The sequence below is a fragment of the Ascaphus truei genome, unplaced genomic scaffold (genome assembly GCF_040206685.1).
Source record: "Ascaphus truei isolate aAscTru1 unplaced genomic scaffold, aAscTru1.hap1 HAP1_SCAFFOLD_321, whole genome shotgun sequence".
NCBI classification, from domain to species: domain Eukaryota; kingdom Metazoa; phylum Chordata; class Amphibia; order Anura; family Ascaphidae; genus Ascaphus; species Ascaphus truei.
This window is the reverse complement of record NW_027456191.1, coordinates 321,809-341,494: the sequence shown is the minus strand read 5'-3', so window position 1 is coordinate 341,494 and position 19,686 is coordinate 321,809. Positions and strand designations below refer to the sequence as shown.

The window sequence follows — 19,686 nt, the reverse complement described above, 5'->3', positions numbered from 1 at the left end:
ATACACGCCCAGAGAGGTAATACCGGTATACACATACACACCCAGAGAGGTAATACCGGTATATACATACACGCCCAGAGAGGTAATACCTGTATACACATACACGTCCAGAGAGGTAATACCGGTATATACATACACGCCCAGAGAGGTAATACCGGTATACACATACACGCCCAGAGAAGTAATACCGGTATACACATACACGCCCAGAGAGGTAATACCAGTATACACATACACGCCCAGAGAGGTAATACCGGTATACACATACACGCCCAGAGAGGTAATACCGGTATACACATACACGCCCAGAGAGGTAATACCGGTATACACATACACGCCCAGAGAGGTAATACCGGTATACACATACACGCCCAGAGAGGTAATACCGGTATACACACACACGCCCAGAGAGGTAATACCGGTATACACACACACGCCCAGAGAGGTAATACCGGTATATACACACACGCCCAGAGAGGTAATACCGGTATACACATACACGCCCAGAGAGGTAATACCGGTATACACATACACGCCCAGAGAGGTAATACCGGTATACACAGACACGTCCAGAGAGGTAATACCGGTATACACATACACGCCCAGAGAGGTAATACCGGTATATACACATACACGCCCAGAGAGGTAATACCGGTATACATGCCCAGAGAGGTAATACCGGTATACACATACACGCCCAGAGAGGTAATACCGGTATACACATACACGCCCAGAGAGGTAATACCGGTATACACATACACGCCCAGAGGTAATACCGGTATACACATACACGCCCAGAGAGGTAATACCGGTATACACATACACACCCAGAGAGGTAATACCGGTATACACATACACACCCAGAGAAGTAATACCGGTATACACATACACGCCCAGAGAGGTAATACCGGTATACACATACACGCCCAGAGAGGTAATACCGGTATACACATACACGCCCAGAGAGGTAATACCGGTATACACATACACGCCCAGAGAGGTAATACCGGTATACACATACACACCCAGAGAGGTAATACCGGTATACAAACACACATGTCCAGTATTACCTCTAATTCTTTACTGGACAGAGTACTGTATAAAACCGTATAGTCCTGTTCAAGACTGGCCTGAGATTTGGTGGCCATTTTGTTCCCCCCGAGGGAGCGTTAAATCCGGTAACTTCACCGGTAAGTCGCTCAGGAACTGAAATTAGTGGGGATCGGTTCAGGCGGGGACCCACATCTCCCCAGTGTGAACCCGGGGCGAGCTCCAGCGATCAGCCGGTGAGGCACTGCAGACGTTGCGGTCTCCGAGCGCTCACTAATGCATACAGACGGTCTGTATACGGGGTCTGCGCAGTGTCACGTCCGGGCGCTGCTTTCTGTGCCGCTCGGAGACTGGGAGAGCGAAGGTTAACCCCTTCCAGCCTGTCCCAGAATACTCTCTACCTACACCCATCGCCAACCAAATATGGGTCCAGTAACGCGGAGCCCGTCTTTCGTTTGCACCGTATCCCCTGACACGTAGGCAGCCCCCCCATATACATCAGGGGCGGGGCAACTACAGTCCTCAAGGGCTGCCAACAGGTCAGGGGATCCCTGCTTCAGCACAGGTGGCTCAGTCATTGGCCAACTTCTGTCCTCCAGGGCCACCAGCAGGTCAGGTTTTCAGGATATCCCTGCTTCAGCACAGGTCAGGGGATCCCTGCTTCAGCACAGGTGGCTCAGTCATTGGCCAGCTCCTGTCCTCCAGGGCCACCAGCAGGTCAGTTTTTCAGGATATCCCTGCTTCAGCACAGGTCAGGGGATCCCTGCTTCAGCACAGGTGGCTCAGTCATTGGCCAGCTCCTGTCCTCCAGGGCCACCAGCAGGTCAGTTTTTCAGGATATCCCTGCTTCAGCACAGGTCGCTCGGTCAATGACTCGGCTCCTGTGCTGAAGCAGGGATATCCTGAACGCTTGGCCAGGTGGCCTTGGAGGACTGGAGTTGTCCGCTCCTGATGTGGACGCTGGGGAGAGCCGGGTAGAGAGTCCTGTCCTAACCTGCTCTCCATTAGGACGTCCCGTGGTGTCTCCTCCTGGGGGAGGGGGAGAGGGCCCGAGGGTACCAGCATCCCGAGGCCAAGGTTGAGCCGCGCGAGAAATCAATGCTGAGTATCTACTTGTCCTGTGTGCCTCTTACTTGCTATCGGAGGTTTGGGATGTGTTAACACTTACAGGGGCCAGGGATCTATGTGGAGTAATGCGAGATATAGGGTATTAGGAGGAGTTATAGGGAGCGGTTATATGGGGTAATAGGAGGAGTTATACGGAGTGGTTATATGGGGTAATAGGAGGAGTTATAGGGAGTGATTATATGGGGTAATAGGAGGAGTTATAGGGAGCGGTTATATGGGATAATAGGAGGAGTTATTGGGAGGGGTTATATGGGATAATAGGAGGAGTTATAGGGAGGGGTTATATGGGGTAATATGAGGAGTTATAGGGAGCGGTTATATGGGGTAATAGGAGGAGTTATAGGGAGGGGTTATATGGGGTAATAGGAGGAGTTATAGGGAGGGGTTATATGGGGTAATAGGAGGAGTTATAGGGAGCGGTTATATGGGGTAATAGGAGGAGTTATAGGGAGCAGTTATATGGGGTAATAGGAGGAGTTATTGGGAGGGGTTATATGGGATAATAGGAGGAGTTATAGGGAGGGGTTATATGGGGCAATAGGAGGAGTTATAGGGAGCGGTTATATGGGGTAATAGGAGGAGTTATAGGGAGCGGTTATATGGGGTAATAGGAGGAGTTATAGGGAGGGGTTATATGGGGTAATAGGAGGTAATGGGGTAATAGGAGGAGTTATAGGGAGCGGTTATATGGGGTAATAGGAGGAGTTATAGGGAGCGCTTATATGGGGTAATAGGAGTTATAGGAAGGGGGTATATGGGGTAATAGAAGTTATAGGGAGTCACAGGATTTGCCCCCTTCGCTTGCGGATATTATTCTTTTAGGCTTTGAGCTTTTCAAGTATAATTGGTGCAAAAATCACCCCCAGATTTCAAGTGAAATATCCCAACTCTTCTTTAAAAAAAAAAATTTTTGTTACGTGTCCACACCAAAGGTCAGCGCATCCACACCAACGGTCAGCGCATCCACACCAAGGGTCAGCGTGTCTCCTGCACTCTCCTTGAATGTTTGTCCAGCCGCGACCTCTAGGGGTATATAGCCCCTCCTCCCGCGCAGAGGAAAGCAGTCACCGGTCTGCAGAGCATTTTCCACCATTACAGCGGCTCCAGGTTTACGGAGACGGCGTCCCCGTGCCGTGTGATACTCAGTCCCGGCTGTCTCTGCCGAGCATATTATTAGTCTGAAAGCTAATGGCTTTCATTAGTGGGGGAGGGTCGCGCCGACTGTAACCCGTAACTCGCCGGACATCAAAGAGATGGGTCACCCTGCTGCACTCAAACCAGGGGGGGGGTAACTGTGTGTGTTATAGTGAGAAAGGGAGCAGAGTGAGAGAGAGCTGTGTGTGTTATAGTGAGAGAGCTGTGTGTTATATTGAGAGATAGGTGTTATAGCGAGATATAGCTCTGTGTGTGTTATAGTGAGAGAGAGTGCTGTGTGTGTTATAGTGAGAGAGCTGTGTGTGTTATAGTGAGAGAGAGAGAGCTGTGTGTGTTATAGTGAGAGAGCTATGTGTTATAGTGAGAGGGAGCAGAGGGAGATATAGCTGTGTGTTATAGTGAGAGATGGCGGTGTGTGTGTTATAGTGAGAGATGGCGGTGTGTGTGTTATAGTGAGAGGGAGCAGAGGGAGAGATAGCTGTGTGTTATAGTGAGAGATGGCGGTGTGTTATAGTGAGAGATGGCGGTGTGTGTGTTATAGTGAGAGGAGCAGAGTGACAGATAGCTTCTTTCCCCATACAGAACAGATCTCTGTGTATAACACACAGCTATCCTTCACTCTGTATGTGGCACGGCAAGGGTTAGCCTCCCCTGCGCTGCCCTCTGAAGTGGGTTTCCGCAGGATGAGGGCGGGGTGCGAGCTCACAGCGCCCGCAGACTGCGGCATCAGGACCAGTCAGCTGAGGAGAGCGCCCGGCGTCCAACAATAACACCTGTCCGGCCCGCCTCTGATCCCCGGCCAAGAGCAGCACAGCTGAGCGGCCCAGCCACAGTCATACTCAGTCACACTCTGGCACACAACAGACCTCAGTAAGATCCCTTTCTTAACCCCTTCTTGTGGCCTATGGGGGGGGGGGGGTGCTGCTGATTTTCAAAGCGGTCTTTGTAAATATGGGAGCTCAGCTCTTAAGCCCCAGAAAGTGGGCAGGGGATGTGGCATTGCTCGGCCAAGGAACGTGGCATTGCCCGGCCAAGGAACGTGGCATTGCCAGGCCAAGGAACGTGGCATTGCCCGGCCAAGGAACGTGGCATGGCCCGGCCAAGGAACGTGGCATGGCCCGGCCAAGGAACGTGGCATTGCTCGGCCAAGGAACGTGGCATTGCCAGGCCAAGGAACGTGGCATTGCCCGGCCAAGGAACGTGGCATGGCCCGGCCAAGGAACGTGGCATGGCCCGGCCAAGGAACGTGGCATAGCCAGGCCAAGGAACGTGGCATTGCCCGGACAAGGAACGTGGCATGGCCCGGCCAAGGAACGTGGCATGGCCCGGCCAAGGAACGTGGCATAGCCAGGCCAAGGAACGTGACATGCTGACCAGGCAAAGGGCTAGAGGTCAGAGGTGGCTTGTCCCATCAGTGTAAGGGCCTGTGTCCCTGAGATAGAAGAGGTGGGGTATACAGGGGAGTGGATGAGCAGGCCGCCGGGCTGTTAGGAAGAGATAAGATAAGGCAGCACATGTACCATTTATACAATAATCAGCCTGTGTCATCATATGCAGGGAGCGACAAACTGGGCAAAAACCCACTCGCGCCCCCCACCCAAAAGTCAGTCGCCCCCCAAAACACCCCCCCCCCCCCCACGACACTTACCGAAGGCGAGATGCGGCCCTCCCTGTCTTCTCCTCTGCAAATTCATCTCTTCCCCCTGCAGCTCCAGTTAAAGTGGCCGCGAAACGTCACGGAAACGAGACGCAGTGACGTCATGTCGTCGCGCAATGACGTCAAGTAGCATCCCCGTTGCCGTGGCAACACGGCGCGGCCACTTTAACTGGAGCTGCAGGGGGGGGAAAAGGTGAATTTGCAGAAGAAGACAGAGAAGACCGGGAGATGCCGGGGGGGGGGGGGGGACGCCGCCGCAGGTAAGCAGTCGACAGGCCAAAATGCACACGCCCCCCGGGGATACAACTGGTTACCAGCTCAAGCTACACATGTTCAACTAGCTACAATAACCAGGTCATGTTACATGTGTACAACTAGTTACAGTAACCAGCATAATATATATATATCTACAGTAACCAGGTCATCTTCCATGTACTTGTGACGCAGCGGCCTGTATGCGCGGTCAGTTAAGACAGGGGAGCGCAATCTATTTCCCCTGTGCCCCCCCTGCCGGCTGTGTTCCTCTCCGCACGCCCCCTCCCTTCCTCTTCCTTACCTTAGTTCCCGGAGTCTGGGCGTCAAGACGTCACGTTGCCATAGCAACGCGACGTCACATGACCCCGTGGCGTCAAATGACGCGGTTGCCATGGCTATGCATCTCCAGATGCCGGCTGAACCACGGTAAGTAAGGTTTAGAGGCCTTCGCCGCTTCCCCGACACTTAATTTAAGTGCCTTCATGAAGCGCGTGTGGCCCATGTAAACCCCACCTCCTGCAGTTAATCTCGCCCCCCCCTCCCAGTTTGTGCACCGCTGAGTTAAGAGTCCACACATGCATTTTAGGGATAACCTAAACGTTGAGTGGTTTATTTCTCCACAAACAACAAAACATTGGGCACACTGTCCCTTTAAGACAAAACAAAGCATAAAGAGAAAGCCTACTCCACTTTGGAGACTAAATAAACAGTACAGGCCCTAACTATCTGACTGGCTGGATAGGCCAGTTCCCAGTCCAACACACATAACATTCTATCAGGGAACAATGTATATGAAAGTCTTATCTTAGTATGTTGGTCCGACGTCTCCGGTTTCTCCAGGCAAACTTCAGATCCAGACGTTGCAGTCCTGCTGCTCGCGGGAAGTCTCTTGCCCTATTTCTGTGCAGGCTTCTCTGCGGTGCGGGGCTTTGGGTTCCCCACAGTTCCCAGGTAAATCCCTCTGGTGAACATGGAGCTCCGTTGTTGCTGGGTGTGAATCCCAGCTGGGTCACAGGCAATCCTCTGTGGCCCTCCTCTCTTGCAGACCAGGAACCGGAACTCTAACAGAGACTCCAACAGGGACTCTGACAGGTGCTCACTTCCTGTCTTTTAAACCCTGTTTAATCAGTTCATATCACACCTCAGGTAGGAAACCTGACACCAGTGTGCAGTCTCCTGATCCTTGCAAAGGAAGTTAACTCCTTCACTCCCTTACAGTACTGCATACAACTAGCTAGAGTAACTAGTTCATGTCGCATATATAAAACTAGTTGCCATAACCAGTTCATTTCACATATATACACCTAGTTACAGTAGCCAGCTCCTGTTGCATTATACACCTAGTTACAGTAACCAGCTCCTGTTACATATATACACCTAGTTACAGTAACCAGCTCCTGTTATATACTGTATATACACCTAGTTACATTAACCAACTCCTGTTACATACTGTATATACACCTAGTTACATTAACCAGCTCCTGTTACATATATACACCAGGTTACAGTAACCAGCTCCTGTTACATATATACACCTAGTTACAGTAACCATCTTCTGTTACATATATACACCTAGTTACAGTAACCAGCTCCTGTTACATATATATACCTAGTTAAAGTAACCAGCTCCTGTTACATATATACACCTAGTTACAGTAACCAGATCCTGTTATATACTGTATATACACCTAGTTACATTAACCAACTCCTGTTACATACTGTATATACACCTAGTTACATTAACCAGCTCCTGTTACATATATACACCAGGTTACAGTAACCAGCTCCTGTTACATATATACACCTAGTTACAGTAACCAGCTCCTGTTACATATATACAACTAGTTATAGTTGCAGACTAACCCTTGCCACCAGATATTCAACCACCCGCGAGGCCTTAATTAGTTCCTCTGAGTTCCAGCCACCTCCGATCACCAGCACACAACTAGTCCTGGTTACCCGCTCCACTCACCGCCAAGACGGCTCCCTAATTCTCCTTATACTGATGTAGCCGGATACCGTTACGGTTTTCCTGCCGCAAGAATAAATGTAAACAAAAAAAAGAATCGAATGAGAGCAACTTACTCCTTTCACCAGAAAACCGAAGGCGCATCTCTGCCGCGGGCGCCAGCTGCAGCACTGCCACACACACAGATCTGGTTACAGCTCCTGTCACCAGAAAACCGAAGGCGCATCTCTGCCGCAGACGCCAGCTGCAGCAGTGCCACACACACAGATCTGGTTACAGCTCCTGTCACCAGAAAAGCGAAGGCGCATCTCTGCCGCGGGCGCCAGCTGCAGCAGTGCCACACACAGATCTGGTTACAGCTCCTGTCACCAGAAAACCGAAGGCACATCTCTGCCGCGGGCGCCAGCTGCAGCAGTGCCACACACACAGATCTGGTTACAGCTCCTGTCACCAGAAAACCGAAGGCGTATCTCTGCCGCGGGCGCCAGCAGCAGCAGTGCCACACACACAGATCTGGTTACAGCTCCTGTCACCAGAAAACCGAAGGCGCATCTCTGCCGCGGGCGCCAGCTGCAGCAGTGCCACATACACAGATCTGGTTACAGCTCCTGTCACCAGAAAACCGAAGGCGCATCTCTGCCGCGGGCGCCAGCTGCAGCAGTGCCACACACACAGATCTGGTTACAGCTCCTGTCACCAGAAAACCGAAGGCGCATCTCTGCCGCTGGCGCCAGCTGCAGCACTGCCACACACACAGATCTGGTTACAGCTCCTGTCACCAGAAAAGCGAAGGCGAAGGCCTGCCGCGGGCGCCAGCTGCAGCAGTGCCACACACACAGATCTGGTTACAGCTCCTGGCACCTGACACACACATGTTTTCTCGTAACAGCTCCTGTCCCTGGAACAAACCCCACTCTGCAGCCGTGTATAAAACAGCTTTATAACCCCTCTATACATTATTATAACAGAGGGGGAGGGAGAATTTGACTGGTAACGGTGTCACCGCTTTTTGGGGGAAGCGTAGGATGAAATGCTGAATAGATTAATGGATACATTATATAAAGAAACAAATGCACAATGAATATACATGGAACCTCCCGTCTGTCTCTCTCGTCCCCCCTCTCTCTCGTCTCTCCCTCGCCCACCCTCTCTTCACCCTCTCTCTCTCGTCCCCCCTCTCTCGTCCCCCCTCTCTCTCTCCCCTCTCTCTCTCGTCCCCACTCGTCCCCCCTCTCTCTCTCACACCTCTCTCTCTCTCTCTCTCTCGTCCCCACTCGTTCTTCCTCTCTCTCTCGTCCTCCTCTCCCTCTGTATATACATGTGTAAAAATATGTCTGGCATATACAGTGTATGTATAGCCCTCTTTCCCCCTGACTAAAAGGACTGAGCCTCCGCCTCTGGGAACCTGGGGTGTCACTTATCTGCCTTGGTGCAGCGCCTCCACCTGCGATGGATCCCAGCGCAGAGGGATGATCCACACACAGGAACCAATACCAGTAATAATCACACCACAAGTATGTAATAACCGCCTTACTGAACACATGTATTATACCTCTACCACACAGGCCGAACCAAAAGTGTGTATGGTAGCGCTACCCAAACAGTTGGTGCACTTTAGTTGAGGTACCTGTCGGGTACTTCAGCACCCGGTGCTGCCGACTAGCCTCTGCGTGGGTTGAACTCCGGTAGGAGGGTCTTGCCATGAAGATAGTCTCTGATAGAACTGGGGTGGTCCGGTCCCAGACCACAAGCCGTAAGTCACCCGTGACGTCTTCACTGGCACTATATTATAACTGTATGCAGCTACTGGAGAAATATCCCTAGCCATGGGTTTCCCTGTAGCAGCCACAATCTGATTAGGGGAGTGGGGCCTATCTTGGACCTAATGGGGGTAATCTGACCTAATCTGGGTGCCACTGACACCCAGACCCTACCTACCCCTTCTCTGTCCTGGCTCCAACTGTCAGTCCCTCTAACTGTCAGAACCCCAACTGTCAGAATTCTAACTGCCATGCATCTCTCAGCCCTATTGGTTGCCTGGCAACATGTGGTCGGCAGCCCCTGAGACTGCTTTAACTTGTAGTTCCCCTGCTGTGCTATACTTGTAATGGCCGCCACCTGCGCTTGCTACTGCGCATCCCCCCCGCACTCTCACCAGCCTCTGCTGCCTATGGAAAGGTAAGGGGACAAACAGGGGACTAGGGGGACCCAGGCTATATATGTAGCCTAGTCCCCTGGCTATCATCTTTTCTTTGGCCCTAACAGTATAAGTCCTGTTAGAACAGGTACTGGGGATAAGCTCTCTCATGGAGGCATATCTTGTTGTTGCAGCCTGGATACACTGTGGCTGAATCCAGGGGCGGGCCTAGCAACATCCTGAGAGTGTCATCCTTGGGGAGGATACTGGATGGGTCACATGCCCATGATGTGATGCCTGTCAGTATCGGACCTGCCCTGTTATGGAGCAGGGTTACAAGCCCCTCCCGTGGGGTACATAAACTGACACTCTCCCAGAAGTCAGGGCTCTCTTCTCTCCCCTCTGGAGTGGAAGCACTTACCCTTTATCCCATCAGGGGGTAAAGGAGCTGAGAAGGGGCCTGTAGGGCCTGAAGCCCTGTGTGTTCAGGGAAGGTGCCTGCCATAACTGTATGCATGCTGCAAATAAAGATCCAGTTGAATACCTCTGTTGTGGTTACTTGAATGGGACACCATATGAGTTGCCAGTGAGGACCATCCTGGCTGCACCAGGATCTTCACCGTCTGGAGGCGCTGCGCTATGAAGGACCATCACTGAGAGTCTGTCCTGAAGTCTCCTCATACCATCATGGATTTCTCAGGGCCTTCTGTTCTACCAAACAGGCATGCACTGCACCAGAATACACCGGTAGCTATATGATCTCACTTTGGGTGGGGGAAAGGGGGCTACATTTGCAGGTGCTGCTGAGATGCACATCAGGACAGGCTTTTGCTGCCGGTAAAATGAGGTACTCTTCTAGTAGGTTACACCAGAAGGCCCATGGGTGTAGTGTCCATAGGGGATCTTATATGATCTGGAGGGCCGGGCTCCCCGCCAAAATGGAGCTACGACATGGACCCTTCTTCAAGTTACATGCAGGTGCAGTGCGTGTAGAGACGCTATGTACCAAGAAGAGGTGCAGGGACAGTTGCCCAGAGGCTGCACCGAAGGGAACTGTGCCCTGCACCATGCAGTGTTATTCTCCAAAATAAGTTCTGTATAAGTGGGCAGGCAGCCGAGGAGGGGCGCTTGACCTTCAGGCAGCCAGGACTTCCGTTGGAGGAGCTGCGGCTATACTATGGCAGTTCCCCCTAGGGGGCGTCCGTGCGGACATATTACCAAGAAGTGGTGTGGGGGTAGCGTGCCAGGGGATGCATGGGATCTGAAAGGGCCGGACTCTGGAACCACGGCCTACACCGTGCAATTCTATTACCAAGATGTGGTGTGGGGGCAGTGTCTCAAGGGCTCCACCCATTGGAACTACGGCCTGCACCGTGCCGTTCATTACTAAGAAGTGGTGTGGGGGTAGTTGCCCCGGGGTCCCACCCCAGGGAGCTGCAGCCTGCAATTCTGTTCTGTGGGTGCGGGCAGGTATCCGAGGAGGGGCGCTGGATCAGCAGGCAGCCACGACCTCCGTTTGAGGAGCTGCAGCCAAGGGAGCCGCCGTCTGTTCTTTTCCATTGTAAAATGGCGGTTCCCGCGGAAAAGGGATAATTGCGTGTTATTTGCAAAAGATTTGCAAGTTCTTCTTGTAGCAAGCATCTGGGATTGGCACGAAACACAGACGCCGCGCCTCTTTCTCCCTCCTGCATGGGACGCCAGGATCCACCAGTTGGAGGAGATAGGACGTGGCTAGCGCTGGGCCTGACCGTATGCGAGGCGCGGGGAGCTGAGACACACGTGGAGCATTGGTGCAGTATTGATGTGTGCGGAGCTGCTCAACGTCACTACATTGCATTATGACCACCCAGCCTGGGACCATCTACGAACTGACTGGCGGGGTCCTAGTACTACCGGGTGAGGGAAGAGGAACCAGGAAGAGAGTTACGGTTACTCCCCAAGTGTGACCAGCGTCAAGTATCCTATCTACGGCCCAAACAAAAGGGGCCTGAGCTTCCCGAGAATACTTTGGATACGGAGGAGCTGAAGAGCCTGTGTGCTCTTGTCCGAGAATTATCCACGTTGGCCCAAGGAGCCTCTGGTGATGCCCAAAAACACTATATGAACATGGTGTATGAACTATTTCATCTAGAGCAACTGATGACGGTCTTCGGTTCCTGTGCGGAGTATGGCGTGATGAGCCGGGACTCTGGGGTAGACTCTCTACGAGGAGTAGGGCGGAGAGGAAGTTCCTTTTCTGGCCCTACCGAGTGGATCGAGGCTCCCAAGGACTTACCTGCTGCCATATGGGGGTCTGAGTCATCTGCTGTCCTGTCTGGAGCGATGTCGGACCTGTTCTGTATAATGCCTGAAATCTGCGGAGGAAACCTGAATGACTACTGCCAGGTATCCGGTGTGCCATCCTCACCGACCCGCTCCACGAGGTAGGTACCTGCCGCGCCTCATTTAGCTTCCGGTTCAACGGACGACGAGGGTGCGACCAACCCCGAGGTACCGGTCAGAGCCTCCCACTCTCCCGAGTTGGAGGTCATCCTGCCCGTTCCTGAACCTGATATCTTCACTGGGGTGGTGATCCGGGATGCCGACCCGCGCTGGGCCCACGCCCAGGGAGCTGCCAGCCAATTTCTACGCCAGTGCCAGAAGATGCGTGAGGCCCGTACACAAGCTGCCGCGTATATGGCCGCCTCTGAAAAACGTTTTGTGGCCCTGGGTCTTCCGGAGGAATTCCCCCAAGGTAGTACCGTCCGGTACTACTTCCTCTGCTACCATCCTCATCCCATCTCCATGGTTGGAGGGAGTTGAGCGGGTTGACCTGTCCGGACGGATGGGCCCCAGGAAGGCTGCTCTCTCCCCCGGGGAGTGATCTGGCACCCGACCCCTTTCTGTTGCAGTGTCGGGGAAGGAGGGAAGAGCGATCGCAGGGAGGCTGAGGCCGTGGCTGCAGTCAAGTATACCACTTCGCGGGTCCGTGGTAGACTGAGTTTTGCTTGGACTTTGGACACTGCTCTTGCGCCGCCTGGGGAGGTACCTGTAGTTCCCCAGGAAAAGGACTAAACGTGCCAGTTCTGCCCCAGTACCCTATTCCAACCCAATCCCTAGTTGTAAACCCCTCTCACCTCGGCCCTTGTCACCTGTGATGTCTGTGGCTCCAAGGGGCGATCCTGTTCAGTGGCATGACATTTATGCTACATCTGCGGGGGTGCGCCTATTACCATGGTGGGACTCTTTGTATAGAAGGGATGGGTTGTGGGTCGCAATATCCACTTAGGCCGGGTGGCGTATGTAGCTGGGTCAGGTAGGAGGCGCTGTCATTCCATCACAGTAGCACAGGGGTGCGCAAACTTGTCGAGCTGCGCCCCCCCCTGCCGGGGAGCCGCAGCGTTTGCGCCCCCCTCTACAAGGGACGTCGCGGGTCATGTGACGTCACGTGACCCCGCCGCTACATTTGACGGGCGTTGCCATGGCGATGCGTGACGTCACATGACTCCGCGACGTCATTTCACGCCGCGTTTCCATGTCGACGCGTCGCCGAAGACCCGGCTGGCAGCAGGTAAGTGAGTTACAGAGGCCTCACGCCTCCCCCGGCATTTAATTTAAATGCCGAGGAGAAGAGCGCGGGGCCCTGTAACCGCCCGCGCCCCCCAGTTTGTGCACCGCTGCAGTAGCAGATAGTGAAGGCCGGTTAGTAAAGAAACCTGACCCTGAGCATTATTATTAATCCGGTTCAGTAGTATCACTGCGTAGGGCCAAGGGTTCTCTAGGAAAGGAGGTACCAGTTATGACATACTGCTAAATAGGTACTGTGTTGTTACATATACAGTATGTATATGTTCTGTTATGTTCAATTTCTTGGTTGTTGGTACACTATATCGATGGTACATATATTGTATTCCTGAGCGAGGCCGTGAGAGGTTTTTCCACCAAAGGGAGGGTGTAGCCTAGTCCTCTGGCTATCATCTTTTCTTTGGCCCTACCAGTATAAGTGCAGTTAGACACAGGCACTGCGGGGGATAAGCTCTAGGATAAGGCCTAGCTTGTTGTTGCAGCCTGGATACACTATTGCTGTATCAAGGGGCTGGCCTAACAACAAGCAGAGAGTGTCATCCCTGGGGAGGACACTGGCTGGGTCACATGCCCATGATGTGATGCCTATCAGTATCCGACCTGCCCTGTTATGGGGCAGGGTTACAAGCTTCTACTCTGGGGTACATAAGCTGGCACTCTCCCAGAAGTCGGGGCTCTCTTCCCTCCCCTCTGGAGTGGAAGCACTTACCCTTTATCCCATCAGGGGGTAAAGGAGCTGAGAAGGGGCCTGTAGGGCCTGAAGCCCTGTGTGTTCAGGGAAGGTGCCTGCTATAACTGTATGCATGCTGCAAATAAAGATCCAGTTGAATACCTCTGTTGTGGTTACTTGAATGGGACACCATATGAGTTGCCAGTGAGGACCATCCTGGCTGCACCAGGACCTTCACCGGCTGGAGGCGCTTCGCTATGAAGGACCATCACCGAGAGCCTGTCCTGATGTCTCCCCATACCATCGCGGAGTGCTCAGGGCTTATGCACCTGCACCAGAAACACCGGTAGCTATATGATCTCACTTAGGGTGGGGAAAAGGGGCTACATATTATATCTCGGAACGCCATTTATGTCACCAGCGGGACCTTGAGATGTGTGTGTGTGTATATATAATCATCACCTGCCAGGTCCTACGGTTACAGCCTCTCTTCTCCTCGTCGCTCCCACACCTTTCCTTATCCCATCCTCCCATCTTACTTTTAGTCGCCATCTTTCTCCTTTAACCTCTCTTGGAATCCAGTTGTATTCCATCTTGGTCCAACGATGGTCATTGCTTCTTGCGATATGTCCGGCCCGCCGCCGCCATTTTACTTTTGTTCCCCGTGTGATGAGGTCACAGTCTTTTGTTTGGTTTCCAACCAATTCATTTTTTCCCCCCATCTCTTCTGGTATTACCCAGCATGCATCTCTCCATACTTCGGGTAATACCCAGCATGCATCTCTCCACACGTCTCTGGGTTTGAAGCTTCTGAATATACCGTACATATATATCATTGGGAAATGAATGAGTACATTGTAGATCTACGGCCTGTGCAACTTTGGACTCCATTTTATTTGTACACCACTCCGTTTTCTCGAGGGTCAGTCCATGGGCGTCCGCAGATTTTTTTTTGGGGGGGGGGGCATAATTTTAACTCATTGGTAGTGCTACCAATGAGAGCCACCTCATTCCCGAGTGCTGGGAGGGAGGGGGGGCGTGAGACTAGCGGGCGGCTGCAGCATCCCCCGCGGCTGCTGCTGGGTTGGCGCATGGAGGCGGGCGCGAGACTGGCGGTGGGCAGCTGCATCCCTCGCGGATGCTGCTGGGTTGGCGCCTGGAGGTGGGTGGCTAGGGGGGGGGGCGAGATTTGCGGGCGGCTGCAGCATCTCCCGCAGCAGCTGCTGGGTTGGCGCGCGGAGGTGGGCTGGGGGGGGGACACGTCAGACTGGCAGGAGGCTCCAGCATCCCGTGCGGCTGCTGCCTGGGACAGGAGGCACGTGCGGGGGAACCTGGGTTGGCGCACGCGCACGGTGGATGCTGGGTTGGCTGGGTTGGGTCCCCACCCTCCGTCCCACGTTGGGAGGGGGAGCAGGCCCACAGGCAGCAGGCCGGACACCCTGCTTGCCCTGCGGGATCTCGGGGCTGCGAGTGATCCAGGGGGGGCAAGCGCCCCCCCTTGCCCCCTCCTGCGGACGCCCATGGGTCAGTCGCACTCTCGCTTGAAGTCGATTTCAACGGAATAGCCTTCCCCGGACCCAGGATTTCAACAGTTTGTCAACCAAAGTGTTCATCTATTACACGGAGCGCCAGGTGGTGGTAAGCTTTATCACGCCTTTACTCCACAACCGAGCTCCCTTCTTGTGGATCTGGACCTCCGTGGGGTTTTGAGACCAGGGGGGGGGGCTTCTTTTTATCCGTGTACCCCCACTCTGCAAAGCTGTGCCCCCACCAGCACCAGATGTCAATGAGCCTCACTGAGAGCGGAAGGAGAGGTTTCTCTGCGAGCATGAGAGGCATATCCATCTCCGTTGGCTTTTAATGGCCGTGGATGTTGAGGAACCTCATTGGCAAATCCATCATGCGATGCTTAACATTGCCAACGTCCTTCACTTCTCCTGGGCCTTCCATCGAAACGTCTCGTGTGATGGGCCAACATCTGGCCGCCCTCCCTAAATCAATACGTACTTTAGTAAGTTTTTTTTTCCCTTCCAGCCCCGGCATAAATTATCTCCCCGCAATATGCAAATGGCCCCGGCTAATGTTAATTGCCAGGTCCGATCGCTAATTAATTTTTTTTTCTTCTTTTGCCGTTGATAATTACCCATCGTCCTGGGAGGAATCTTCCCAAAGGCGTCGAGAGTCGTCTGCGGAAGGCGACCCCGGCGGGAGGGGGGTCGGGGAGAGGCGCCCAGTTTGCGACCGAGAAGCACGGCGTCCCGCTCGGGTCCAGTCCTTAACCCCATGTCTGCTGGTTGAAGCTGGCTGCTTCGGGCACGGTCAAGGTCACCGTTTCGTGACCTCCTCTTAACCCATTCAGTGCCTGAAGTGTCCATTAACCCTTTGCGTTGCAGATCCCTCTGGCGGTCACAGAGTTGAAGAGGCAGTTTCCTTAAAATAATACACACAGCCTTAATGCCACAATAATACTTTCTCCCTTTTCTTTCTTTCTTATTTCTATATGTAATGTATAATTCTACATTCTTACCTAAGCTGGCAATCGTTTGGTGCTCCTGTTATACAGCTGTAACTATCCTGATTGTGCGCCTAACTAAATGGCAGCCTTCTAACGTTTTGCTGCTGTTTGTGACATGCTGCAGCTGATGTGTAACATAATGTTACTAAGTGTAACACATTATTGGTACAGCCTTCAGAGTAATAGGCACTCTGCTGTTTGGAACACAGCAACAGATCTGTTTGTGATACTTTGTTGCCAAAGGGCAGAGACCAAAGAGGTGTCTTCCAAAAGACTAAGTGGATGTGACTTTCTAAATGGTTAGGGTGACCATGCGTCCCGGTTTTGCCGGGACAGTCCCGTTTTTTTGTGTCCTGTCCCGGTTGCCGGAATGTCCCGGGTTTTGACCCTGGTCCCGGTATGCGGCGAGGCGGCGGTGGTGAGGAGGATGCCGTGCGGGAGCAGGTAAGTTTTTTCTTTTTTCTATGCAGAATGAATGAATGAATGGATGCCGGGGGGCGGGACTTAGAATGCCGGCCGGGCCGCACGGGATTGGCTGCAGGTCAGAGGAAGCAGGACGGGGCTTCCGCTTCCTTCTGCAGAGCACACGGTGAGTGGTGTGTGTCTCTTCCTGCTCCTCTGTCGGCTGCGCGGTGTCTCTTCCCCCCCCCCTCTGCCCCGGCTGCCCGGTGTCTCCCCCCCTCGCCGATGTCTCACCCCCCCCCCCCGCTGCCCGCCCGGGGTGCTAGGAGGTGGTAGCGGGGGTGCACCCGCCGGGGGAGGGGGGTTTGTACCTTTGCCTCCTGTCCTGGCGCTCCCTTCCCCCCGGTCCCCTTGGTGCGGGGGCGGGCAGTGGTAGCTGCGCGGTATGTCCCCCTTCTGCCCCGGGAACCCTTGGCTGCCCGCCCGGGGGGATAGGCTGCCCACCCGGGCAGTTTGTGTGTGTATCTGTGTGTATCAGTGTGTGTGTCTGTGTGTGTATCAGTGTGTGTGTGTGTGTGTGTGTATGTGTGTATCAGTGGATGTGTGTATCAGTGGATGTGTGTGTGTGCGTATCAGTGGATATGTGTGTGTGTCTGTATCAGTGGATATGTGTGTGTGTGTGTGTGTGTGTGTGTGTGTGTGTATCAGTGGATGTGTGTATCAGTGGATGTGTGTGTGTGTGTGTGTGTGTGTGTGTATCAATAGATGTGTGTATCAGTGGATGTGTGTGTGTGTATCAGTGGATGTGTGTGTGTGTATCAGTGGATGTGTGTGTGTGTATCAGTGGATGTGTGTATTAGTGGATGTGTGTGTGTGTATCAGTGGATGTGTGTATCAGTGGATGTGTGTGTGTGTCTGTATCAGTGGATATATGTGTGTGTGTGTGTGTGTATCAGTGGATGTGTGTGTGTGTGTGTGTGTGTGTATCAGTGGATGTGTGTATCAGTGGATGTGTGTGTGTGTCTGTATCAGTGGATATATGTGTGTGTGTGTGTGTGTGTATCAGTGGATGTGTGTGTGTGTGTGTGTGTGTGTGTGTGTGTATCAATAGATGTGTGTATCAGTGGATGTGTGTGTGTATCAGTGGATGTGTGTGTGTGTATCAGTGGATGTGTGTGTGTGTATCAGTGGATGTGTGTATCAGTGGATGTGTGTGTGTGTGTATCAGTGGATGTGTGTATCAGTGGATGTGTGTGTGTGTATCAGTGGATGCGTGTGTGTGTATCAGTGGATGTGTGTGTGTGTATCAGTGGATGCGTGTGTGTGTATCAGTGGATGTGTGTGTGTGTGTATCAGTGGATGTGTGTGTGTGTGTGTGTATCAGTGGATGTGTGTATCAGTGGATTTGTATGTGTATCAGTGGATGTGTGTGTGTATCAGTGGATTTGTGTATCAGTGGATGTGTGTGTGAGTATCAGTGGATGTGTGTATCAGTGGATGTGCGTATCAGTGGATGTGTGTATCAGTGGATGTGTGTGTGTATCAGTGGATGTGTGTATCAGTGGATGTGTGTATCAGTGGATGTGTGTGTGTGTGTGTGTGTGTGTGTATCAGTGGATGTGTGTGTGTGTATCAGTGGATGTGTGTGTGTGTATCAGGGGATGTGTGTGTTTGTATCAGTGAATGTGTGTGTGTGTATCAGTGGATGTGTGTATCAGTGGATGTGTGTGTGTGTATCAGTGGATGTGTGTGTGTGTGTGTGTGTGTGTGTATCAGTGGATGTGTGTGTGTATCAGTGGATGTGTGTGTGTATCAGTGGATGTGTGTGTGTTTCAGTGGCTGTGTGTGTATCAGTGGCTGTGTGTGTATCAGTGGCTGTGTGTGTATCAGTGGCTGTGTGTGTATCAGTGGCTGTGGGTAGAGAGAGAGAGAATAGAGGGGATTGGGAGAATGGGGGGAGAGAATGGGGGTGGGGAGGGAAGGGAGAGAGAATGGGGGGAAGGAAGTAGAGAGAATGGGGGACAGGACCGCCAACAGGGGGGGGGGCCGCCGGTGAGTTAGGGCGCCCACCCAAGAGTCAGTCAACCACCCATGTGTCAGTCAGTCAATCACAATCTCACCCACTCTTTCTCTCTCACACACACACTCTGTGTGTGTATCTCTCTCACTCTGTGTGTGTGTGTCTCACTCTCTGTATGTGTGTCTCACTCTCTGTGTGTTTCTCACTCTCTGTGTGTGTGTGTCTCACTCTCTGTGTGTGTCTCACTCTGTGTGTGTGTGTCTCACTCTGTGTGTGTCTCACTCTGTGTGTGTGTGTCTCTCTCTCTCTCTCTGTCTCTCTCTCTCTATCTCTCTGTCTCTCTCTCTCTCACACTCTGTGTGTGTCTCTGTCTCTCTCACTCTGTGTGTCTGTCTCTCTCTCACTCTGTGTGTCTCTCACTCTGTGTGTCTCTCTCACTCTGTCTCTGTCTCTCTCTCACTGTGTGTGTGTGTCTGTCTCTCTCACTCTGTGTGTGTCTCTCACGCTCTCTCTCTCACTCTAACTCTGTGTGTGTCTCTGTCTCACCCTGTCACCCACTCTCTCTGTCTTATCTTAACTGCCGTATACCTACACCAAAATAACCTATACTGCTTTCTTCCAGATCTGACTCAAGCTTCACACGGGAGACCTTGGAAGACAGGTAGGGAACACCTCCCCTCCAGCATAGTACCTTGAGGGACTGCGGATCAGGTAAGATCCCAGGCGGGATTGCTGCTTTAGAAATTGTGAAGAGGGGGCGCCCTGACACTGGTTAATGGGTTCAGAAGTCATTCACATCTGGCTTTTTTTTTTTTTCGATTAGTGAGGTCATAACACGCACGCGCGCACACACACACACACACACACACACGTAACTATGTAACAAGGACTAATGGTAGTAAAATATAAGTGTGATACAGTAAATAAACTGTTAATGTAAAAAAAAAAAAACTGTGTCCCAGTTTTCCATTTTTAAAATCTGGTCACCCTATAAATGGTCGCTGTAGCAACCAAAAGATCAGTACATCAACAAAAAAACATTAAAAATGGCATTAGCAGTTAAAACAAAAAAATGCAGGCAGTATTACCTAATAATACAGAACTGATTCATTTAATAAAAATAAAAGTGTTTTCACGCTTTGCTGCTTGAAAGTAAGATGTTCA

The 19,686-nt window shown here is 52.4% G+C and overlaps 1 protein-coding gene across 2 annotated transcripts in view; it reads right to left on the bottom strand.

Moving 5' to 3' along the window:
- LOC142483330 (uncharacterized) overlaps positions 1-9,156 on the bottom strand; it is a 64,868-nt gene extending 55,712 nt beyond the window's left edge. For both annotated transcript variants that reach the window (XM_075583432.1, XM_075583431.1), the window contains exon 1: positions 8,842-9,156. In XM_075583432.1, the coding sequence (XP_075439547.1) occupies positions 8,842-8,917 (76 nt within the window). In that variant the 5' untranslated portion in view covers positions 8,918-9,156. The remainder of the gene's footprint in view (positions 1-8,841) is intronic.
- Between the last annotated feature and the right edge of the window lie 10,530 nt (positions 9,157-19,686).